The sequence below is a fragment of the Cydia pomonella genome, chromosome 13 (genome assembly GCF_033807575.1).
Source record: "Cydia pomonella isolate Wapato2018A chromosome 13, ilCydPomo1, whole genome shotgun sequence".
NCBI classification, from domain to species: domain Eukaryota; kingdom Metazoa; phylum Arthropoda; class Insecta; order Lepidoptera; family Tortricidae; genus Cydia; species Cydia pomonella.
This window is the reverse complement of record NC_084715.1, coordinates 8,589,170-8,614,976: the sequence shown is the minus strand read 5'-3', so window position 1 is coordinate 8,614,976 and position 25,807 is coordinate 8,589,170. Positions and strand designations below refer to the sequence as shown.

At 40.7% G+C, this 25,807-nt stretch overlaps 1 protein-coding gene across 33 annotated transcripts; it reads left to right on the top strand.

Annotated features, from left to right (window-relative positions):
• Positions 1 to 2,072: 2,072 nt before the first annotated feature.
• On the top strand, positions 2,073 to 24,671 carry LOC133524092 (myosin heavy chain, muscle). Of its 33 annotated transcripts, XM_061859933.1 has the most exons (25): positions 2,074 to 2,366; positions 2,982 to 3,125; positions 4,667 to 4,851; positions 5,401 to 5,596; positions 6,399 to 6,462; positions 6,540 to 6,638; positions 7,545 to 7,648; positions 8,867 to 9,004; positions 9,886 to 10,155; positions 10,769 to 10,939; positions 12,723 to 12,902; positions 13,078 to 13,237; positions 13,577 to 13,635; positions 14,547 to 14,634; positions 14,955 to 15,072; positions 15,875 to 15,992; positions 16,692 to 16,828; positions 17,095 to 17,221; positions 17,609 to 17,818; positions 18,737 to 19,623; positions 20,593 to 20,671; positions 21,387 to 21,632; positions 21,854 to 23,689; positions 24,016 to 24,055; positions 24,244 to 24,671. In XM_061859933.1, the coding sequence occupies exons 1-24, from the start codon at positions 2,160 to 2,162 to the stop codon at positions 24,037 to 24,039; spliced, it is 5,847 nt and encodes a 1,948-aa protein (XP_061715917.1). In that variant the 5' UTR covers positions 2,074 to 2,159; the 3' UTR covers positions 24,040 to 24,055; positions 24,244 to 24,671. The 33 variants fall into 33 exon arrangements, with proteins under 33 accessions (XP_061715905.1, XP_061715913.1, XP_061715919.1 ...); XM_061859921.1 differs by lacking the exons at positions 7,545 to 7,648; positions 10,769 to 10,939; positions 13,577 to 13,635; positions 15,875 to 15,992; positions 24,016 to 24,055 and adding exons at positions 8,141 to 8,244; positions 10,425 to 10,595; positions 13,943 to 13,995; positions 15,426 to 15,543 and having other exon boundaries at positions 2,073 to 2,366; XM_061859929.1 differs by lacking the exons at positions 7,545 to 7,648; positions 10,769 to 10,939; positions 13,577 to 13,635; ... (1 more) ...; positions 20,593 to 20,671; positions 24,016 to 24,055 and adding exons at positions 8,141 to 8,244; positions 10,425 to 10,595; positions 13,943 to 13,995; positions 15,426 to 15,543; positions 20,375 to 20,453 and having other exon boundaries at positions 2,073 to 2,366.
• The last annotated feature ends 1,136 nt before the right edge of the window (positions 24,672 to 25,807 follow it).

The window sequence follows — 25,807 nt, the reverse complement described above, 5'->3', positions numbered from 1 at the left end:
CTACAAGTATTTGTAAAGGTACACCTATGAAAAAATAACATAAACTGTAAATAGTATTAGCTACTACCATGCGAAAAATCAATTCAATATAATTGGTGCAACATACTTAAAAAAAATTTAATGTCAACGAAAGCGTTTAGCTATCAGTTTACATTTTTATTATGTTTTCTATTTGTAACATTCCATTTCTTATATTATGCCTTATAAGTATCTACATGTTATTTATTTTTATACATTCATTGTTTTTCTTTACAATATGATCTTAACTACATTACGCTATTATTTTATTTTAGGTGATGGTAATATTTGCCTTATTTGTTGAAAAACTTCGAATTTATTATTTTAAAAATGTTGTAAAAATAATCAGCTAACATTTTCAAAACTCAAGCAGTTCCTATAAAAAAATACTCCTCAATGGTTTCGTTAAATTCATAAATAAAATGCAATATGTTAATGAACAGAGAAAACAATGAATAATTTGTTGAAATAATACCTATGTGGTTACTCTTACCAAAGATACATTGATCGAGTAAGATGTGTATAATCTAAGACAATTTCTTGCTTCGAATTTGACAGGTATACGAGATGGCGCTGTACAGTTCCATATATTTTGGAGTAACTCTGATTGTCAAAAGTTGACGTTTGACAATTCAGTAACCGTAAAACATATGGCACAGCACAGCGCCGTCTGTTTTGGATGTTAAATTAAGAGGCACCTTTTTTACTTAGACTTTACCTCTCTATTGCAATCAATTATCTTTGCTTTTACCCATTCTAAAAACCTTGCAATAATCTACTTATTTTGAAAAAAAGCCGCCACTAATTTGCCTTTAAAACGTGAAAACCCGTTCAAACATTCCTACGATTTTATTTACATATCAAAGGCGATGTAACTGATTACAAGTGCTCGTGAACGCTCAAAAGAGCTATTTCAACGTTTTACAGCCAATCAAAGTCTGGGCGGCTTTTATTGACGATTTAAACCGCCCTAAACTCCGTAAGTAATAATTCCACCTGTAACCACATTCAGTTACTATTTGTAAATACCATTTTAATATCAAATAGATCACCGAGACGGTTTGTTTATGATTATAAATTATGAATTTATAACTGAATTGTCTCGTCTGTATCAAATGCATTCAATAAATAACTCGGGATCAGTAAAAACTATTTCTAATAGATATTAATACTTACAATTTTTTACGAACTTTGAAAAAATATTAACAGTCATGCAACTGAAACAGTAGCGGTGATTACTGGAATGCAATAGGCATCGTTGATCTGCATACATCTGAAATGCATTAAAAATTAAAAACCGCGCAGCGTGCGCTCACGCTGCCGCCCGAATGAAAGCTAAGATCGGCTGAAAGTGTAGAGGCCGGGACTGGCATCCGCCTAAAATGGGGAGATCGGGCGCGGTGGTGTCGTATTCCTGGTATAAAAAGCAACGGAGCGCCCCGCCGCCGGTCAGAACGGCTTCCAACGTGAGTACGCGCGCACGTGGCACGTGCGTCTGTGAAGTGCATCAAGAATCCGAGTGCATAACGAAACCGAAAGTGACGCGTCAGCTGTTTATCAGGATTGTGGTGAAAGTGCTGGATTGTGTATGGTTCATGGTTCAAGGATAGATTGCAGTGCTTGGTTTCGGAACAAGTTCAATTGGAATCCATCGAGAACGTTACTTTTAAAGCGTTAGAAGTTCAAGTTGCAAGTAAAGTTGATGTTGAATTTTGAAAAAAACAAGTAATACGACAAGTTTGTAAATAAAAAAATCAAATTTAATTAAAGTAATGAAACAAATGAATCTTATCGGGCCAGTTATGACGATCTAAATCCAATTGACCCATCAACCAGCAGCACCATAAAAGACAATAACCGTTCTGATAATCGGCTGGCGTCGCTCCAGCGCATTCCACGTGACGTAACGGGTCGGGATAAGCATAAAAAGACGATATTACGCAAACGTGAGCATTGGCACCGCTCCATGCGCGCTACTCGGATTTCAGCCACAAATAGACGCACGCGCCAGTTCCGCTAAATCCTTCTCGCGCTCCATTAAACTCCTATTGGGCTTCGCTAAACATCAGCTGTGTTCACAGGAAGGCTCAGGGCTGCTCTCGTGTCTCGACTAGCCCAGAAGTCTCGTTAACCCTCCGAACATGCCGAAGCCAATCGTACAGGAGGGTGAGGACCCCGATCCAACCCCGTACCTGTTCGTGTCTCTGGAACAGAAGCGCATCGACCAGAGTAAGCCCTACGACGGCAAGAAGGCATGCTGGGTTCCGGACGAGAAGGAGGGTTTCCTCCAGGGCGAGATCAAGGCTACCAAGGGCGACCTGGTGACCGTCAGCCTGCCTGGTGGCGAGGTAATATTTTCAGTTTTTATTATCAATACTTTAGTTCTACCCGAAAACAATAGGGTATAAGATAATAAACAATACATAGGGTGATAAGATAAGGTATCAGTATGTGTTACTCTATTAAACCCTAATTGAGAAGTATATAAGAAGTGAATTTCAAGTTGAAACACCGGAAGCCCAAATATATCTGCAATTCTGAACTTTAAACTGAAAAGTTTTTGTGAATTGAATTTCTGTTTGGAATTCTGATAGCTTACCAAAAGCTCCCTGATTAAGATTTAACTGAAAGATACCTAGAAATCAATTGTGTTTTAAAATTCAAACATAAAAATTTGGAATATAATAATGTTTTCTTATATTTTAATTACATTTCGTTAATGTTGCAAGTATATTTAACTGATCTTAAATGAGCAGGAAAAGACATTAAAAAAGGAACTCCTCTCACAAGTGAATCCACCGAAATTTGAAAAAGTCGAGGACATGGCAGACCTGACATACCTTAACGACGCTGCCGTGCTGCACAATCTGCGGCAGCGATACTATGCGAAACTGATCTATGTAAGTAGGCGCCAATGGTGCCTTTTCATTATTTCGATACTAATGTGACCATCTTTCCCGCAGACGAAAGACTTCAAGAAGGATCTTGTAGGCCAGGTCAACCCGCCCAAGTACGAAAAATGCGAGGACATGTCCAACTTGACATACCTCAACGACGCTTCGGTTTTGTATAACTTGAAGCAGAGATATTACCATAAGCTTATCTACGTAAGTTAGGAGCCACGACGGCCGGAGTTGGAGCCTTGCAGTGTGCATGCCGAATCCTTGCTCAATTCTGTAGACACATTACCTGAACTCTAGTGATTACTTGAAAACACGTATCCATTGTAAGTATAAATTTTTGGTTCTAAGAATTCACTTAGCGCCATATAACGATGGATTACATGATACCACGACATGAGTAAAATTTAGTAACATGTCAGTCAATCAATTTGTAACTTTGACTTTCAACACTATCTATCATTGCGATCTTATTTTAATAGCCTTCTGATATGTCGATGATATTATTGGAGAGCTACCAAGCCAAAGATCAACAGCTGCCCATGAGGCGCAATTCCTTTTTGTACCTGATGGCTCAATTTGTATATAAATAGTGCGTTGCATATCAATGTGGGCTATTTTCGCGCTGGTTATTTCGGTCGCGCTCAAGCTATGCAGATTGTATGCCAGATGTTCTTAATAGAGCGCGCGCAAAAAACTATGTCATCAGGTGAATGAACATGTTTTTGCGTTTTCTTGTACATTTTTCTAAAGCTTCACACGTGATTTCCAAGTATGAGATGAAGTTGATTAGATTATATTTTTCATTTAGAAACATGCATAAGAGGTCAGTGTGTCTACCTTCCTATAGTCCTTCCTCAAAACCCTATCCGAACCGTACTTGAACCCTTTTACACAGGACAAGTCGAAGTTCGTCCAGCGATACCGGCGACTGGAGGATTGTGTGTTTCTTGTATCAGATGTTTCACCGTTTTCTTAATCTAATGATTTCTTTTAGTGCCTAAGATTTTTTGCAAGAAAGGTATCAATACAATACCCCTTGCAGTTATACAGAAATCTTGTTTCAGATTGTTTTCTTTGTGTTTTATGTAAGAAATATCAATAAACTCGTAGATACACAACAGTAAGATATATTGAGATTCATCAGATATAATTACGAGTTTTTTGACGATTCTACTATTTTGCAACACGGAGACTCAAAGTATCGATACAGTACTATCTCCGTGTCAGTGTGTCTTTATTTAATTTGTTTTGGACTGGACCTGATGTTTGCCAACTAAATACGTAAAAATTACACCACCATTTCTTTTTACCACGTTTACCAAAAATATCAAAAGAACGATTAGTATCGGTACACGTCATTAGTTGACAAAAGCAGGATTGTGTGGATATACACTTACGTCATTTGTCAAAATTTAAAATGTAGATCACATTTTTAATTTCATCGTTTGGCATTACCATTATAATCAATTGTCTCTTTATTTACTAGATCTGTCTACATTTACACTATCTGCTAGCCAAACTGACGACCAGGGACAATTTACTGTCTCTTTTACGCTGGCTACTAGTCTTACTTTCATACGTCAAGTGTGCATGAGAAATTGTACGATCCCAGTCATCAGTTTGGTTTGCGGATTATTAATATCTCGTTCAGTAATGTCTACATGAAAAAGTATTCAACATATCACATGCTTTTCATCACTTTCACCATTAGCCGCTTTATAACATGTACGAATATGTTCCTCTAGACGTACTCTGGTCTCTTCTGCGTGGCTATCAACCCCTACAAGAGATTCCCCGTGTACACGACCCGATGCGCCCGCCTGTACCGTGGCAAGCGCCGCTCGGAGGTGCCTCCCCATATCTTCGCCATTTCTGACGGCGCTTACGTCAACATGTTGACCAACCACGAGAATCAATCTATGTTGATTACGTAAGTAACAAAAATCATTACGTGAATAGATTTCATCACACTATTTTCATAAAGATATTACATGGACAAAGTTTTTTTGTATATCAAATCAGTAAAAGTTTCAGATAACTATTAATAGTAAAAAGAAACAGTCTAATTGGTCGACTTCAAATACTCTTAAGCCAGGTAGAAGGCGAAACTCGTCTTGCCAGCTTCTAAATATTATAACATAAATACAGTCACCGTTACGCCTTTGCGATATTCTCGTATAGATTTTGGTTTAAAGATATAACGAATATATGTATACATCAATATGTACCTATAAAGGGGCCCGCTGATTACCAGTTCGCTGGACGATATTGGCCTGTCAGTTATACGCAATAGCTGACAATCGCAAATAAGTGACAGGCCTATATCATCCGGCAAACTGGTAATCAGTGGACCCCTTAAGGATGTTTTAATATAAAGTAATAGCTTCACCAATTTTGCCTTCCCTTACTTCATCGGCTCAGCTACCCAAGATGAATCAGGGCCAAACCTTGCACTTATCAAAAACCTTATAATTCCCAGCGGTGAGTCTGGTGCCGGAAAGACTGAGAACACGAAGAAGGTAATTGCGTACTTCGCCACCGTCGGTGCGTCCCAGAAGAAGGACCCCAACCAGGAGAAGAAGGGATCCCTGGAAGACCAGGTCGTCCAGACTAACCCTGTGCTTGAAGCCTTCGGTAACGCCAAGACCGTCCGTAACGACAACTCTTCCCGTTTCGTAAGTATTTGCATCATTATCTATGTCGGAAAATGAAATACTTAATTCATTACAGATACCAGAATACTAAACAACCTTGGTTTTATATCAGATTAATCCTCATATATGTAATTAAATACCGATAATATTTGAAACTATAGCTGTTGCCCGCGACTTCGTTTCCGTAGATTTGTATATTGGTGGTTATAATTATATTCTACATGAGCATAGAAAAATATGCAGCAAAAGAAAACAGTAGTAGGAACGGTTAATCATTTGTTAATAATTTTATAACGCACAGGATTTGTCTGTCACAACTTACGAAGTTTCGAGCCCCTAACTGAAAAAAATACCTCGATACAAAAACACTTACTTACTTTCTTATAGTATGTCGTTCTACGAAGTTTCCATAAGTCCTTCACTCAAAAACTATCTAATTCCTGATACAAACTTTCACCTCCCTCTTAACCCCAGGTAGAGGACGAATTTTCATTAAACGCTGATATCGCTTTTCGTTTTCTAAATGTATGTTTTTCTACGAAGGACTAAGTCACTGGCAAAAAAAGAAATACCGTAACAAACTTTCAATCCCTTTTACCTCCCTTAGGGAAAGAATATCCAAAAACGCTATTAAAACCACTTTTATTGTTTTCTATTATTGTGTCTTAAAGTATATTTCTACGACATGTTCGTTCCCGATTAGTAGTTAAATGTATAATAAACATAATTAAACTGATTATCTTGACTTATTTTTATCTACTCGCATCTTGCGAATTATTGGTGGATTTTATAAGTCATTGAAATTATTTTTCTCCTTGCCTAGGGTAAATTCATCCGTATCCACTTCGGTCCCTCTGGAAAACTGGCTGGTGCTGATATCGAGACTTGTAAGTACTTCGGCATTTACATCATGGACTACATCAGTGCCTTGAAGGATTGATTCTAAAGTTTAAAATTTTTCCAGACCTGCTCGAGAAGGCCCGTGTCATCTCCCAGCAAGCTCTTGAGCGTTCTTACCACATCTTCTACCAGATGATGTCCGGCTCCGTTGATGGACTGAAGGGTACGTACGAACATAATACACATCACATTTAACTTAGCAATATCAAGCAAATTATAACTGGTTTGAAAATATCTAAAAAATAAATATCAAATTCTTTTAATAAAATTTGTAGGCGTTGGACATGTAAAAGAAAAAGAAAAATCTTATTAATTTGTATACACATATGAACAAGTGAGCAAAACTAATAAATTACCAAGGCTAATTTGGATTTATTTAATAAATATTATTACTTTATCATTATCTTGATGACCAAACTGTAACTCTGTAACTCATCTAGCCCTAGCGCGAGCCTATGTACCTATTTTTTGTTCATCACATGTCCAATGTGTTTAATTAATATTGTATATGCAGGAAATATTTTTATATTCTGTAACCACTCAAATGTTTTTGACTATAAATTCTCAGGAAATATTAAATTAGTGTACAATTATTTGTTCAGTTTAAGGTCTCTGTTATGATTCAAATTATTTTTGATGCCAACACTTAATACACTTACACAACACACTCAGATCCTTACACTGATATACCTACTTCATTGGTAATTAACGTGTGTGTTTATGATGTATAGAAATATGTATGCTGTCGAACGACGTACATGACTATCACATCATTGCGCAAGGAAAAACTACCATACCCAATGTAGATGATGGAGAGGAATGTGTGTTGACTGACGTAAGTCTTGGCCCCAAATAATCTGGGAGGCTTTCCCGAGTTTTGTTTTCCATTCGATTGTCTTTTCGAGATGACATAGGCGGTCGGATCATCGCACCCGTTGACTGGTGCGATAGTTATCTTAAAAAGTGTGTATCCCTTCCAAAAACACTATAGGCGTTGATTGGCATGTCTTAGTTCAGTTTGTAAGCGCACCAATTACCAAAAATGACTGTGATTGGTGTCCCTTTATAGGAAAGTGCATTTTGTCGAACGACATTAATGACTACAACATCGTCGCGCAAGGCAAGACTGTCATTCCTGGCGTTGATGACGGCGAGGAAATGAGGCTTACTGATGTGAGTCCAGAACACGACAAACTGGCTCATTTCATTCTATCTTCTTCATTTCATTTCTTCTGCTGTTTTTGTCGCTTGTAGCTTTGCTTACGGCGCCGCTAGCGCCGCGTATGTGTGTGTCAGATCTTGGCTTGATGTTCACAGAGATGACGATGTTAAGCAACCGTATCTCGGACTATCCCCTCATAAGTCAAGGGCAAACTCGAATACCTGGTGTCAACGACAGCGAGGAGCTGATGCTGACGGTCGTAAGTGAGCCGACGGACGCTTCAGAGTTATTGGTGCACTGGACATTGAGCAATCTCTGACACGCACATGCTCGCCCCCCGCGTTGTCCAAAAAGGGCTTTTTGCACAGAGTTTGGTTCTCCTTCACCCCCACAGGTTACCCGACACGATAACATAATGCTACACGACGAAACGTTTAGGATGTTCCACTATTTCGGCATAAAGGTTGATTTTACTAAATTGTTCAATATTGTTTGACCAACAGCTAAGTGTTTCTTGTCCAACGACATCTACGATTACTATAACGTCTCCCAGGGTAAGATTACCATCCCCAATATGGATGACGGCGAGGAATGTCAATTGACTGATGTAAGTTGTCTGCAAATAGCAGCAGTTTGAGAGACCCACCGGAAAATTACCCTGTCTGTACCCAATACCATTGTCGTTACTATAATGGTAAAATAGAAAACCATAAATATGAGTAGTTTAGATATAATCACAGCCAAAAGGATTGACCTGGGATTATATATAGAATTTAGTACCCTACAGTTTTGGATTTGGGGGGGTCTAAATTTAGTTCACCTCAAAATTTAGATTCCTGTGCACTGAAAAAAAAATGGACCTGTACACGTTGCCCCGCATAACATATAATAACGCTTAGTTTATTTTACATTTTACTAACGATTAATTATATGTTTTCTTGTATTCCCTGAGGCCTATGAATATTTTTTTGTGTATCATCCCAGCACTTTAAACTCAGTACTCTTCTTTAAAATCATTTTGTAACTACTTTAGCATCAGAAATATATGTGTGTAGGAGCTTATAAAGTCAGATTTGATTATATTTCGCCTTCTAAATTAATTTCGACATAACAGAACATTATGTCCAAAATGTCCTAATAATAACAAGATTCATACCATAATTGATATATTCTAGGCCTTACCCACACTTTAAGTTATCTCGATATTGACATATGTTTTGGTATTATAGCAAGCTTTCGACATCCTTGGTTTCACCCAAGAGGAGAAGGACAACGTATACAAGATCACCGCCGCTGTCATGCACATGGGTGGCATGAAGTTCAAGCAGAGGGGTCGCGAAGAGCAGGCTGAGGCCGATGGCATGGAGGCAAGTTCAACACAAAATTTCATACTAAATTTGAAGTAGCCAGAAGATCTTGCACTGCTCAGGGAGAATACTTATAAAAAATTGCAATAGCTCTTTAATTTTAAAGCCAACTATATATTTTTTGTTTAAGGGCATCCAAAATGCTAAATATTAACACATTCGGTGCGGCAACGCAAAACCTAAATTTACTGCTAGTGCTTTACGAGTCATATACTTCCCGTACAATAAAGCCAGATTTGCCGCCTACCTACATTTTTCCTTACCATTTCCTGACTTTAAAGCAGGGATCGGAATCGGTTTGTTTTTAAAAAACCTCGAAATATCCTTTTATTTCGGTTTATTTTAAGCTCCAAATATAGGACTCAGCTGTGTTTTGAGATAACGACTTTGTTTTGTATTATTAGATTGCCCAATTAGAAATGAAATAATTAACAAAGAACGAGAAAGTACCGTTTTCGTTCCCATACCAATATACCGGTTTGAAGCTCTGCTTTAAAGGTCCCTACAAACCTAGAATATAATCGATATGAAATAAAATTCTGATCAATAGACTATATCCTTTGTGTATATACTATATACAGCTGCCCTCGCCCGCAGGTTCTGTGTAAAATTTCAAAAGTTATAGGCATTTTGCAAACCCTTCATTTTACGGGAATTCACCCTTGCCGCTTAGGCCTAAAGAATCGATAACAACTTTTATGTACAAAATGGAATATACTTTAAGTAAGAATATCGGGAGTATAATCATCTTTGTCTTACTCGAACGGAAAGATAGAAAAACCACCGCCGCACCGGCGGGAAGTCAAATACGGCTAAATGCTTCCCGCAGCCAATATGTTAAAATAACTGACAAAATCTAATAGGTGATTTTCTAATTTCAGGAAGGTGAACGCGTTGCCAAGCTCCTTGGTGTCGATTGCCAGGATTTGTACAAGAACTTGCTTAAGCCCCGCATCAAGGTCGGCAATGAGTTCGTCACCCAGGGCCGTAACAAGGACCAGGTCACCAACTCCGTCGGTGCCCTCTGCAAGGGTGTCTTCGATCGTCTCTTCAAGTGGCTCGTCAAGAAGTGTAACGAGACTCTTGACACCAAGCAGAAGAGGCAGCACTTCATTGGTGTACTGGATATCGCCGGTTTCGAAATCTTCGACGTGAGTATCGACGGGAAGACTTAGGCACATTTCTTGCTTTCTAATGAAAGTTAGAAATGTCGCCTCATATTAAGTAAATTTCACAAAATCGGTTCTTATATCTGCAATTAAGTGTTATTGCCAAAGTATTAGCACTTTATTGCTGTCAACAGATAAATAATAGAATTAGAAAGTAGTTATTTAGTTTTAATTAGTCAAAATTTTAGTTATTTTAGAATAGTAATGATTTTTCAAAATTTCTCTGTGTTAATATCCATTTGATTTCCTAGTACAATGGTTTTGAGCAACTCTGCATTAACTTCACAAACGAGAAACTCCAACAATTCTTCAACCATCACATGTTTGTGTTGGAACAAGAAGAGTACACCAGAGAAGGCATCCACTGGGAGTTCATTGATTTCGGAATGGACTTATTGGCGTGCATTGACCTTATTGAAAAGGTATACTGAGTGTAAAGCACGCTCGGTTGAAGGCAGTTCCATGTGTTTAGAGTATAGCTTCTAGACTTTAGTTTATTCTGCGCCCTACTAACTAATCTCTTTGATAACGAGATAGCATAGTCTTTGTTAACCATAATTGTGGATTTACCTGGGTTTCCTATTGTTCATAAAAGTACAACGGTTTCGAGCAACTCTGCATTAACTTCACCAATGAGAAGCTGCAGCAGTTTTTTAACCACCACATGTTCGTACTTGAACAAGAAGAGTACAAGAAGGAGGGCATCAACTGGGCGTTCATCGATTTTGGCATGGACTTGCTCGCTTGTATCGATCTGATCGAGAAGGTAATAATCGGTGGTGGTCGATCATCCCGTTGACGCTGGAACTCAAGACGGGGATTTTTCAAACTTCAATCAAATATCGAACAGACCCTCCAGGCTCTGGCAGGGCTTCATTCGTAGGGACTAAAACCAACAACTGCGGAATGTGATCCGTAGTGAATCCGTACCTAACCCTTGACTTAACTTTCCACGTTACTTATTTCCCTGCAGTTCAATGGTTTTGAGCAACTCTGCATTAATTTCACCAACGAGAAACTGCAGCAGTTCTTTAACCATCACATGTTCGTGCTGGAACAAGAAGAGTACCAGCGCGAAGGCATCGAGTGGACTTTCATTGACTTTGGCATGGATCTCCAAATGTGCATTGACCTTATTGAAAAGGTAGTTGGCGAAAACGCAACAACGAAAGCTTGCCTCACGCCACAGGGTGCCCGAAAGAAGTAGCCACAGACTTTTTATACTTAAAATTTAATTCCATTCGTTACTTCATTCGAGCTACCCACCAATGCAACGTATTGTGTTATGTGTTCTGTGTTATCTGTGTTCTTTCTTTTTATTTTCAATATTTTCTCACACCAACGGCCATCGTTTCCACACAAATAATGTTAGTTGTTTAACAGATACATTTATTTTTTCCATGTATCACGATCCAGATGAACGGGTTCAATCAGCTATGCGTAAATTTTACGAATGAAAAATTACAACAATACTTTAACCATTTCATGTTCGTGTTAGAGCAAGAGGAGTATGAACGTGAAGGGATCCAATGGACCTTCATAGATTTTGGTATGGATCTTCAAGCGACTATAGACTTAATAGAAAAGGTATTAGGATCCAGTATAGCTTACGATAGGCGCGAGTAGACGACGCTTGGGGCTGAGAACGTCTCCCGCAAGTACATATTTGGCTGATCCCTTGCTCCGCGGTATAAACCAATGCTTCGCGCACACGATCCTTTTCAGCAGTCGAGGCTAAAAGCATTTTTAATCAAAGTAGCTTCCTTGCGAATCTGTACACTGTTTTATTGTATAAAATGATTGAAATATTCCATAATACTGTAACAATCTCTAACAATCCCTACAGAATCCGCTGTGAGGAATGTTGGCTAGCTGTGTTATTATTATTAAATATTTATCGTTTTGATATATTTATCACGGTCTGTACCCAGTCTGCCAATAGGACACTTGCAAAACTACAATACCAGTCTAATCCGTTAATGGGTATATATTTATTTAAAAGTAATTAGCAACATTTACTTAACCAGTAATACCTGTATTGTTAACAGCAAATCAGCAATCAAGTTTAATAAAAAAAACTTAATACGTTAATTTAAAGCACTGCAAAATTATGAAGCTAATAAAATTACACTCACTATTAGAAAAAAGCACACATTTACGAATGCATGCTGCTTACTTGATAACGCTTAACAAATATAAACACTAGAACCCTTTTTTTACAGAGAAGTAGTATTTAAAATCTTTATTTGTCTTTTTATGATTGTTTATTCTTTTGCTTATTGTTCCAAATTTATAAATAAATTAAATTTGTACCTTTTGCCTCACTTTTAGTCTGTAGTTCTTAAATGTTATTATTCACTTGACAACATTATAAAACAACAGGTATTTAAAAATCTCCCTCAAAAACATAATTGTAGCTTGTCCTATTAAAAATTACATTTCATGACACAATTTTAGTCATAAAATAACTAGTTACACTTTGCATAAGTAGCATTTCCAGAAGATAACGCCCGTAACTTCATGTTCTAACGCCACCGGTCCATTTCTAGCCCATGGGTATCCTCTCCATCCTTGAGGAAGAGTCTATGTTCCCGAAAGCCACCGATCAGACCTTCGTCGAGAAGTTGAACAACAATCACTTGGGCAAGTCGCCCCCGTTCCTGAAGCCCAAGCCTCCCAAGCCCGGCTGCCAGGCTGCCCATTTCGCCATTGGCCATTATGCCGGCAACGTAAGTATCTTTATCATCAATAATAGGTATCAACATTCAATTCCCTTCATTTTAAATTATATTGAGCTGATATTTGCTTCATAAACAGCTCCTTTACTTAAATAATACAATGTTAAAGCAAGTTTCTTTGTAACAGTCATTAACTAAGCCTCTAACTGAATTCCCCCAATAACAGGTCGGTTACAACATCACTGGCTGGCTTGAGAAGAACAAGGACCCCCTTAACGACACTGTCGTAGACCAGTTCAAGAAGGGCTCCAACAAACTGTTGATTGAAATCTTCGCTGACCATCCTGGTCAGTCCGGTGGTGCTGATGCCGGTGGCGGCGGCAAGGGTACGTATCAATTACTTTTCTCAGATAAGAATTAAATTAAATTTGTTTAATGATAATTTTTAATTCTGATTTTGATAAGCCCCTATAGCAATTTTGATCTCTACGAAAACAGGTGACCAGGTACCATGAGCTGTATATATACCTTCTGTGAACATATATCATCACACACCACAAGACGGGTGATATAAAACCCAAATGTCACTTACCAAAATCACATCAATACTTCAGTGATCTTGGATTATTTCATGATACTTATACACTGTCATTTTATTTAACGAAATTTCATCATTATCTACAGACACTTTAATATTTATTTCTCATGTCACTTTTCAACTTAAGGCGCTGGAGGCAAGCGTGCTAAGGGTTCTGCCTTCCAGACTGTATCATCGCTCTACAGGGTAAACTTACATTCATTGAAAGGGATTTGCTTAACTGCCTTCGATGTAGCTTCAGTATCGTCTATCATGCCCGAGATTAACCCTTATTACTACTACTGAATCTACTGATCATAACTTTGAACATTCAGTGGTAATTAGGGTCAGTCTTCCACGCTTTCTTATTACGTTGTCAATGTCAGCATAATATGTTTTACAGCACAGCTCATGTCGCCGATAGTCTATATTTAGCCGTCGAGTATTGTCCCGTCTTGTTGCCTTGTGATCGTCTTGGTACTAATCTATGCTTGTTTATAATGTACGTTCATAGGCGGTCGCGGTAAGAAGGGCGGTGGTTTCGCTACTGTCTCCTCCGCGTACAAGGTTCTTAAGTTTATATTAAAGATTGATTTTTGGTTTATATTGATGTAGTTTTATATATTCTACATTGTTTTTGAAAATTGTGGTACTTAGTAACATTTCATAGATGTAATGTTAAAGGTAACATGAAAATTACCTGTTTTATGTTTTTCGATGTTGTAATATTTAACATGCACTATGGTGTATAGTGTAGATCAATTCACTGTGGAAAAATTACACGCACAGTGCATAACGTCCCCAGGAACGTACCGTACGACGCTGCTGGGTGTATTCAGCTTTGTGTGTTATTGTGTGTTTATTAGGTATCATAACTTTAGTTTTGTGTGTGTGTGTTTATTCACATCGTCACCTCATTCCCCTGTCATCTACGTACTTGAAATATTCATTATTCATCGAGTGTCGCTTTATATGTTGTTTGCAGACATTTCTATTAGATAAAACTAGGAAATGTTCTGGGTAAATAATCAGTTGGATTTGATTTAATAAGTATAAAAAATGCTGTTGTACTAAACAAAATCACAATTCTTGCATATTAATTTTGTTAATGCATACAGGAACAACTTAACAACCTGATGACAACTCTGAGGTCGACCCAGCCTCACTTCGTACGTTGTATCATCCCCAACGAGTTGAAACAGCCTGGTGAGTAATACTTCTACTTAACATATTTCATTTAGTAAGATGACCACTGACCAATATCATTTTTTTTTCTTTTCTCTTTTACTCTTTTTAAAATTTAACTATTTGTCTTTAATAAAGTACCTTGAGACTTTTCTATCTCTACTCTATTACAACTCCGAGAATAAGTAAAAAAGAGTACTTTGTTTCAAATCTACTTAGGTGATTTTTTATTATATAATGCACATGAATACCGAAGGCTTTGTATTTTTTTTGTAATTTCGTTGAACCTCTCAGAAAAATGTACAAATACAAATCATGGTAAACGTGTATTCGCCCTTCAGGTCTCATCGACTCCCACCTTGTCATGCACCAGCTGACCTGTAACGGTGTGTTGGAAGGCATCCGTATTTGCCGTAAAGGTTTCCCCAACAGGATGGTGTACCCTGACTTCAAGCTCCGGTAAGATCCCAATATCAACATCAAAAATAACTCAAGAATTCAAATTACAACTATAACTTCAGTATTTTATGTCTCTGTTTTGATTATCGAGGGTTATGTTTATTTTTATACGTGGTTAGTCAAAACATTTTTTTAGCGCTGGAATTTTCTGGAGCAACTATTCTGGTAATATAGCTGACTTGCTGACATCATCAGTCAAATTTATATAGTTTATAGTTATGAGTAATACTTACTGAAATATCATAGATTATTAATAAGCTGTTTTATAATTCGACAAATTATTTTAATTACGTGCCACATACAGAGTAGTTAAAAGGACTCTATTTATTAAATGATTGATGTTCGACAAACAGTTACATGATTCTGGCGCCAGCCATCATGACCAACGAAAAAGATCCTAAAGAAGCAGCTAGGAAGTGTCTGGAGTCTGTCGAACTCGACCCTGAGAGCTATCGTATCGGTCACACCAAGGCAAGAATAAAATGGGGTCCAGAATGGTTTTAGCATGGAGAAGTAGAAATTGTCAAACTCTAAGGAATAGAGTTAATGTTGAACCCTTATTGTTGACCCATTGTTATTTCTAGGTCACTATATCATAGAAGGTTCCTGGGATACATGTTGTTATTCTGAATTGCAGTCCTTACCCCTAATAGTATGCAATGTGGTTAACATATCAACGTTTTTTACAGTATGCCCCACATTTTGTTCTACCCTCTCCTTATATACCTAGCACGTTCAGTTTGTCTTCAGAAATATTTATTGTGACTCTCCCTCATTGTGTGGATTTATTTTGATAATGTAGCTACAAGATCCTGGCCCCTCAAGCTGTGGACAAGGAATCCGATCCTAAGAAGATCGCCCAAGTCATCCTGGACGCCACAGGCTTGGATGTCGAATCGTACCGTCTCGGTCACACCAAGGCATGTTCATTCGGTTGCGTAGTTAGATGTGAGAAAGCCAATTGCAAGTTATCAATATTACAGGCAAATTACGACCACCATTTACAATTGGCAGAGTAATTTGTCCAGTAAACTCTAAGCTGCTTCAAAGGGCCCAAGTGACAAGGCTCCTGTTTGGATTTTCCCCTATCCTCCTTTCTACCTGTACATACACATACACACACACACACTGTTATATTTTTGTATGCTCCTCAAACGCAGATACAAAATTCTGTGCCCGGGGCTGATCAAAGAGCCAATGTCACCAGAGAAAGCCACCGAGAAAATTCTTGAGCATACCGGCTTGGACTCGGAATCTTTCAGACTTGGAAAAACAAAGGTAGACGTAGTGCATGAGTAACTGATACACATACACACTTTCCGATACTAACTCCTCTTGTTCTATTACTGTCTGTATCGTCTGTACCTCGTGTTGTTTATGTATCGATTTTTTATGTTTCCATGTCATGCCGCTTCAAAGTCTCCGTTTTTTTAGAGATTACTTACGCAAATTCCCCACTACGCTTAGATGTAATTTTATTTTAATTTAAAATATAATGTCCATTTTTCTTTCACAAATAATGTGTAGAAATAGTTTAAGTCTAATAAAACTAGATATTACCAGTTACTAACTTTCCAAGTCGGGCGTCTGTATTGGTTCTTACTTAGCCATATATCCAGGTGTTCTTCCGCGCTGGTGTCCTGGGTCAGATGGAAGAGATGCGTGACGACAGGCTGTCCAAGATTGTGTCTTGGCTCCAGGCCTACATCCGCGGTTACCTGTCCCGCAAGGAGTACAAGAAGCTGCAGGAACAGAGGTATGGTATACTTCTTTAATCACATCGCCTAATTACACTTTTACTTTTATTAAAGCAAGATCATTACAACAACAACAAAACCCAAACACAAAAAACACCATTTTATTCTGGTCAGTTGAAATGTTTGAAATGTTTTTCTAAATTATTATCTTTCGAAATTTTGTTATTAAATTAAATATCAGAACAATTGCAAATATCCGAATTCATTATGTAAATTAAATTATGTTATTCATAAAACTTTGCTAAGTCACATATTCTACCACTAGGGTCGCCCTCCAAGTTGTCCAGCGCAACTTGCGCAAATACCTGCAACTCCGCACCTGGCCCTGGTGGAAGTTGTGGCAGAAGGTCAAGCCCCTCCTCAACGTCACCCGCGTCGAGGATGAGCTCGCGGTAAGCATCACTCAACGCATTAACATGATGGAGCACTCTGACCCAATAAATAATCAAATTTAGCGGCGTGAATCAAGTACGCAAATAGCTAAGCCGCACCCACCTGTCGGTTACGTGACACCGCACCTGCCGCAGCCATTTCTGGAATCCCCCCTATCGCCCCACTCACCTAGCTAAGTAATCATGCGCGTGGGCGGCTATCGCCCGCTGGAAAACTCCAGCGCCCCTGTCAGTCGAGCGGTCGGCCGGGTGCGCGCCTAACTCCCCTAACGAACGAACCGACATTCCCTATCCAATAAATTGATGTGATCAATAAAATTAAATAAAATGGCAACGATACACGTTTCGGAATGGGATGGTGTGGATAAAAGCGTGGTTGAATTGCAGAAACTGGAAGAAAAGGCCAACAAGGCGATCGAGGCTCTCGAGAAGGAGGAGAAACTCCGCAAGGAGTTGGAGGTCCTCAACGCCAAGCTGCTGGAGGAGAAGACCGCTCTGCTCGGCTCGCTCGAGGGCGAGAAGGGTTCGCTGTCTGAAGTCCAGGAGCGCGCTGCCAAGCTCCAGGCCCAGAAGTCTGACCTGGAGTCTCAGCTAAGGGTAAGTGTTAATTATTTACTAATTAGTGATAATATAGTAAATATCATTTTCATTACATAAACAATTTGGAAAAAAGTATTTGTAATGTATATCCCATAGAAAAATGAAAACTGTTCACAGCTGCGATGGTAGAAAAAAAGTAATATTGAATTAGCATAAAATATTTAGTAAAAGTTTGAGCTTCATAATATCGCGTAAGTGATCAAAAAGTATGTAAGAAGAATGATGTAGGTAGTTATTTCGTGATTATGAATCTACTTTTATTATTATTAATCGTTAAGAGAAAAACAGCAAATCTTCATAATCCAGGATCGAATTGTTTTGTTACCTTAAATAATAAAGCTATTTGCATCATCATGACACTACTAGTAGGTTGTTTAATTCTCCTTAAATCCTTTTAGTTATTAAAATGTGACATTTCTAGGCGGATATTAATCGTAAAATTTGTAACATCATTTGTAACCCGGTAATTATGTGTCATCTTGAAATAGCAATGAGCAATTTGGGTCGCGAATACCCTGGCGCTAAATAAATAATATACCTAATTAGTTTAATTAATTAGCTGAGATTCCTGCTGCGAGTAAACATCCCAGACATCAGTTACTTAGAAGAAACATCGCGTTACAAGCCAAATATGTAGCTGTAACACTGTTGCAAAGTAATGCTTCGTTTGCTGGCGTATTTCTTTAAATAAACACGGCTATGTTTACATGAAAAGCAGCTTGAGGAGTTAAAAATAAATTGCACGTCTGCAGGTTGCACGGTTTTATTGCAAACCATTAATTGCTATTATTTGCCGATAGACAGAAGCCAGACGTGTTTAGAGGAAGTGCGAAAGCAATTAAAAACCAACTGTTTATTTTTTCGATAACTGTATATTTGAATATTGAATACTGATTCGAGCTGTTGTGACCGTAGGACACCCAGGACCGTCTGACCCAGGAGGAGGATGCCCGCAACCAGCTGTTCCAGAACAAGAAAAAGTTGGAACAGGAGGTCTCTGGCCTCAAGAAGGACGTCGAGGATCTCGAACTGGCCGTCCAGAAGTCCGAGCAGGACAAGGCCACCAAGGACCACCAGATCCGCAACTTGAACGATGAGATCGCCCACCAAGATGAGCTCATCAACAAACTGAACAAGGAGAAGAAGATGCAAGGCGAGTCCAACCAGAAGACTGGTGAGGAACTCCAGGCCGCTGAGGACAAGGTCAACCACCTCAACAAGGTTAAGCAGAAGCTCGAGCAGACCCTCGACGAGCTGGAGGACTCTCTGGAACGCGAGAAGAAGCTGCGCGGTGATGTTGAGAAGCAGAGGAGGAAGGTTGAGGGCGACCTCAAGCTGACCCAGGAGGCCGTCGCTGACCTCGAGCGCAACAAGAAGGAGCTGGAGCAGACCATCCAGCGCAAGGACAAGGAGATCTCCTCCCTGACCGCCAAGCTCGAGGATGAGCAGTCCCTTGTCAGCAAGCTGCAGAAGCAGATCAAGGAACTGCAGGCCCGCATCGAGGAGCTCGAGGAAGAAGTCGAGTCCGAGCGCCAGGCTCGCGCCAAGGCTGAGAAGCAGCGCGCGGACCTCGCTCGTGAACTCGAGGAGCTTGGCGAGCGCCTTGAGGAGGCCGGTGGTGCTACCTCTGCCCAGATCGAGCTTAACAAGAAGCGCGAGGCCGAGCTCAGCAAGCTGCGCCGCGATCTGGAAGAGGCCAACATCCAGCACGAGTCCACCCTCGCCAACTTGCGCAAGAAGCACAACGATGCCGTCGCCGAGATGGGTGAGCAGCTCGACCAGCTCAACAAGCTCAAGGCCAAGTAAGTATTATACGTTATATTATGTCCTTTTCTACTAGAGCAATGAAATAGTTATTTGTTTTATAAGGGGGAAAATAAGATGTTTAACCGCTCGTGCTAATTATTGGTTCGAGAAGTGGAATATTGAGCGATGAAAGCACGAGGGTTAAACAAACTTTGCCTCCGAGTGAAACACAAAAATTTTAACCACACCAACGCGAGGAAAATACTAAATATGAAACACCAAAATTATCAAACCAAATCAGTCCAAAATCATCATTTAAAAGTCAATTCTACCAGCTAACTAACATAAAGAAACAACTTAAAATTTGCATCTGATTACTTTGCCCCACCTGTGGATGAAATGCAACTTTCTCATTAGTTTTTGAACAATCAGTCAATCACAAGGGTTTTACCAGTTGGTGTGGAGAAACGCAATATTTATACTTAAGTATGTGTTACAAAATTTACTCATTTTATTGCTCTAGATTATTGTAAGCTAAGTATGTATCTACGTGCAAGTGTTTTTTATAATTAAAAACCTTGAGATCGTAAACATAAGGAAGCGCAATTGGTGAAATAAAAATAGTAACAGTAAGAACGACTCTATGCTAAATATAGCGCTCCGGCGTGGCAAATCTTATAAACATCAGCATAATGTTTATAAATACACTTTTAATAAGGAACGGAAATGTAATTTTGAATTGAACCTTTAAATTTGAACTGGGACTTGAAAGCTTGGAATACTCAATTATACCTACTGCAAATTCAGGGCTGAGCATGACCGCGCGTCTTGCTACTCGGAGCTAAACAACACACGTGCTGCCGTCGATCAGGTGGCTCGTGAAAAGGTAACATGTCATACACGAGGCATGTCTACCGAGTTCCCCCGCATGTTCCCTAAACGTGGAAGAACCACGGCCCACTCAATGCCCACAACACAAACACTTTCCAATTAGGTGATATTAATCGTGTTTGTAATCCATCCAGGGCTGAGAAGGAACGTTCTCAGTACTTTAGCGAAGTCAATGACCTCCGCGCTGGTCTCGACCACGTGTCCAACGAAAAGGTATAATTTTTTTTTGGCATCAGCAGGCCTTCGCTTCGCTTTCGCCAGCTAGATGGGGTTGCAATCCAAGTCGCACAAGAGCTTTATAAAGATTTATACAGCCCTTATAATGCTTACCTTAGGATAGTGGCTGTATATATGAGCTCTTAAACAACTTGTGTGCTTGGGACCAGACACTTTACACACGCCCAATTTAATATACCTAATATAGTTTCAAACTAATCGCAAAAAAGCTGTGAGCGCTTTAACATGAAACTTAAATACAGCTAAATTGTAAAATAATTTTTGAATGATTTACAACCTGATTAATCCTTACTCTAATTATTTCCTAACATTAAATATCCATTCTACAACTAATTATTGAATAATAATATACAGAATAACATTTAGCTATCTAGTCGTGCTACTAACCGTAACAATGTATTTAAAAATACACAGATTTTGTTTGTAATACGAAAATTTGCACCCACTTAATGTTTTTCTTCTCATGATAAATAATACTGTTGGTTTTTAAGAGAGTAATGATCAATTCAAATCATCATAAAACTAATATCAGCCTGCATCACTAAGATTTAAATACCGACAAATTCAAACCATTAGTCAATTTGTGTCATAATGTCCTATAATATTTATTTATTTATTTATTTATTTTTATTAAACTTTCAACTAAACAGTGATATAATACCTTCCTCTAAATTTTTTTATTTCCTAATAGGCTGCCCAGGAGAAGATCGCCAAGCAGCTCCAGCACCAGCTCAACGAAGTCCAAAACAAGGCTGACGAGGCTAACCGCACCCTCAACGACCTGGATGCCGCCAAGAAGAAGATGTCCATTGAGAACTCAGACCTGCTCCGCCAACTGGAGGAGGCCGAGTCTCAGGTGTCGCAGCTTTCCAAGATCAAGGTGTCGCTCACCACTCAGCTGGAGGACACCAAGAGGCTCGCCGACGAGGAGGCTAGGGTTAGTATACAATATAAAATTACACTTATACTAAAAATTTGTCATGTTTCATCTAAAAGAAAACAACAACAATGACGACTCAAATGACACATTGTTACATATTGCCATATTGGTGCATTTTAATATCAAATTCAGACTTTCTTCGTCCAATAATGCACTTAATTAACTTACAAGAACGCTTACCGACAGAGAAGCTAATTAATGTGTTTTATTGTTAACAGGAACGCGCCACCCTTCTTGGCAAGTTCCGCAACCTCGAGCACGACCTGGACAACATTCGCGAACAGGTCGAGGAGGAGGCCGAAGGCAAGGCTGATCTTCAGCGCCAGCTTTCCAAGGCCAACGCCGAGGCCCAGATCTGGCGCTCCAAGTACGAGTCCGAGGGTGTTGCCCGCTCCGAGGAGCTCGAGGAGGCCAAGCGCAAGCTCCAGGCCCGCCTCGCCGAAGCCGAGGAGACCATTGAGTCCCTCAACCAGAAGGTTGTTGCCCTCGAGAAGACCAAGCAGCGCCTCGCCACCGAGGTCGAGGACCTGCAGCTCGAGGTCGACCGTGCTACCGCCATCGCCAACGCCGCCGAGAAGAAGCAGAAGGCCTTCGACAAGATCATTGGAGAATGGAAGCTCAAGGTCGACGACCTCGCCGCCGAGCTCGACGCCAGCCAGAAGGAATGCCGCAACTACTCCACCGAATTGTTCCGTCTCAAGGGTGCCTACGAGGAAGGCCAGGAACAGCTCGAGGCTGTCCGCCGCGAGAACAAGAACCTCGCCGACGAAGTCAAGGACCTGCTCGACCAGATCGGCGAAGGTGGCCGCAACATCCACGAAATCGAGAAGGCCAGGAAGCGTCTGGAAGCCGAGAAGGACGAGCTGCAGGCCGCTCTCGAGGAGGCTGAGTCCGCCCTTGAACAGGAGGAGAACAAGGTCCTGCGCGCTCAGCTCGAGCTGTCCCAGGTCCGCCAGGAGATCGACCGCCGCATCCAGGAGAAGGAGGAGGAGTTCGAAAACACACGCAAGAACCACCAGCGCGCCCTCGACTCCATGCAGGCTTCCCTGGAAGCCGAAGCTAAGGGCAAGGCTGAGGCCCTGCGCATGAAGAAGAAGTTGGAGGCCGACATCAACGAGCTCGAGATCGCCCTCGACCACGCCAACAAGGCTAACGCCGAGGCCCAGAAGAACATCAAGCGTTACCAGGCCCAGATCAAGGACCTGCAGACCGCCCTCGAGGAGGAGCAGCGCGCCCGCGACGATGCCCGCGAACAGCTGGGTATCTCTGAGCGTCGCGCCAACGCCCTCCAGAACGAACTGGAAGAGTCCCGCACTCTTCTGGAACAGGCCGATCGCGCTCGCCGCCAGGCCGAACAGGAGTTGGGCGATGCTCACGAACAGCTTAACGAGCTGTCCGCCCAGAGCGCCTCCCTCTCCGCCGCCAAGAGGAAGCTCGAGTCCGAGCTGCAGACCCTCCACGCCGACCTCGACGAGCTCCTCAACGAGGCTAAGAACTCCGAAGAGAAGGCCAAAAAGGCCATGGTTGACGCCGCCCGCCTCGCTGATGAGCTCCGCGCCGAGCAGGAGCACGCCCAGACCCAGGAGAAACTCCGCAAGGCCCTTGAGCAACAGATCAAGGAACTGCAAGTCAGGTTGGATGAGGCTGAAGCGAACGCCCTCAAGGGAGGCAAGAAGGCTATCCAGAAACTCGAACAGAGAGTCAGGGAGCTCGAGAACGAGCTTGATGGTGAACAGAGGAGGCACGCTGACGCACAGAAGAACCTGCGCAAGTCCGAGAGGCGTATCAAGGAGCTCACCTTCCAGGCCGAGGAGGACCGCAAGAACCACGAGCGTATGCAGGACCTCGTCGACAAACTGCAACAGAAGATCAAGACCTACAAGAGGCAGATCGAAGAGGCAGAAGAGATCGCCGCTCTTAACTTGGCTAAGTTCCGCAAGGCGCAGCAGGAGCTTGAGGAGGCCGAGGAGCGAGCAGACCTAGCCGAGCAGGCCATCAGCAAGTTCCGAGGCAAGGGCCGCGCGGGATCCGCTGCGCGAGGAGTCAGCCCGGCGGTAAGTTTCCCTTTCTAATTTGAATTCATACTCGTACACAGATTCATTATTTCTTGATCGAGTTCATAACGGTGGATGATATTAAAGACGGGAAAAAGCATTCGCCTCTTTCTGGTAAGACTCTTAGACAGACGCGGAAGTTTTCTCTTTTTATGTTATATCAAGACCATCATACCTATGTCTTTCGTTTTCATGATGCGCAGTATTTCAAACACTCTTAAGTAGAAGGAACATTTTAGTCTGTATAAGAATCAACTCAAATATGCTATTGCTTCCAATTTTCTTAGATACCTACTGCTATAACTAAACTGTGTTCTTTCGTCCAGGCGTCCGTAAAAGGGCGCGTTTAGTGAACCAAGGAGAGATGTAAGTTCAGCTTACCCCCACGGCGACAGGAACGGTCGTCGCTATCTGACACCTCAATCCAACAGCCAATCAGCTGTCAGATCAGGCCTACTGAATGCAAGCCATTCGAAATTTGAATGCCTCCCCATTTGTTCCTTGTTCTTATCATTTGATGAATGAGATGCTGATATATTTTCTTCTCTTTACAGCCCCAGCGCCCGCGCCCCGCCTTCGACGGCTTCGGTACCTTCCCACCAAGGTTCGACCTGGCTAATGAAGATTTCTAAACGTTCCACAAAACCAAAACGGACTGTACAGATTTTCGTTGTTAATCTAACATAATTTTTTATACATAGCAGTTAAAATGCGTGAAACGAAAACTGTAAATTTAAAACCAAAAAAACTTTATACACTTTAGTATTCTAATCTTTTTACGAAAAGCTATTTTGTAACTTGTTGATATTTATTTATTTATTGCTGATGTATGTATCGAGAGTGGGGGTGGCGGGGCACGCGGAGCGACCGCCGCGATCCCAGAGACACGCCTACCAGCCCCTTTACCGGCGCTCGCGCCGCGCGCCTCTGTGCCCTCTTTGACATCTAATAAAGCGATATCGTTGTCATAAAACATTTAAAATTTTGGTTTTCTTTCTATAGCCCTCTATCATACCTAATTTTACCACCAATTTGTATAAATAAAATTCTGTAAGGATCGTATTTATAAAGTAGCACAAATACATAAGTATAATATAGAAATAGGTGAACCTTTTCATGGACCTTATAAAATTATGATATATATAGATAATCTATAATCATGATCTGCCCTATTGGTATAAGTCTGAACTGAAATTTTATGGAATTCACGACGTAATATAAATACTCTGTCTGTGCTACCTACAACCTTTAGAGGGAAAACGTTTTCTACATAAAAAAGCTGATGAAATGTCGTGTGGTATAAGTTAAAGTAATAATAATAAAGTTGGGCTTGTGGCAAGCTGTTGGGGAGTAACGATCTCACGGACCAGGGTCTCTGTCTCCGGCGTGTCTTCGTTGGTCGGAGTGGGCCCGCAGGACTCTCACCTCTGGCTTGCCTTCATTAGCCGTCCCGAGCAGAGTTGTTAGAGCTATATACTCCAGCCCGTGTAGCCAACATGCCAATCGTTAACGCTCCGTAACGAATACTGTCGCGCTAATAAGGAAGAGTCATAGAGAGAGATAAATAAGTACGCTACGATACGGAGCGTTAACGATTGGCAGGTTGGCTACGCGGGCAGGGGTGGGAGCGAAACATGCATAAGATGTGAGTTGGCATAGTTGCTGTTATCAGGCACGCCTCTCGACACCCCTGAGCTTCAGAGAAAACGTCATGACAGGTCTCCGGATGTCCTTGCAATAACGCAGTCTCATTGTCCACCCAAACTTCAATCCATAGACCAGTATACTCTTCGACTTTGTATATAATAGCCAATGCCTGCTGAGACCGGTTCATGGGTTCATTATTGTACCTGTGAACAGGTTCCAGCAGGAGTTTTACATTAAATTAAAGGGCTCTCCAAAGGGCTTTACGTGTTGGATCTATATCCCCACGCAAGCCTATCAAACGATCGCAATTTATAGGCCCGTGAAATCCAAAATAAAAAGTTCAAAACACAAAACTTCTTGTTAGCTCAGGAAGGAAGGAGGTCTGGTTGTAAGCAAGAATTTGAATAGGCGTAGGACTAAACTTTCTTTCACAGACGGACTTGTTATAAATAATAAAATACATATTTCAGG

Excerpts from the sequence above, each read along its gene's own strand:
- LOC133524092 (XM_061859935.1), top strand. The coding sequence starts at position 2,160 with ATGCCGAAGCCAATCGTACAGGAGGGTGAGGACCCCGATCCAACCCCG. Across the intron at positions 15,073-15,425 it reads TACCCTGACTTCAAGCTCCG|TTACATGATTCTGGCGCCAG; the intron begins GTAAGATCCCAA and ends TTCGACAAACAG. Across the intron at positions 16,829-17,094 it reads AAGAAGCTGCAGGAACAGAG|GGTCGCCCTCCAAGTTGTCC; the intron begins GTATGGTATACT and ends TTCTACCACTAG.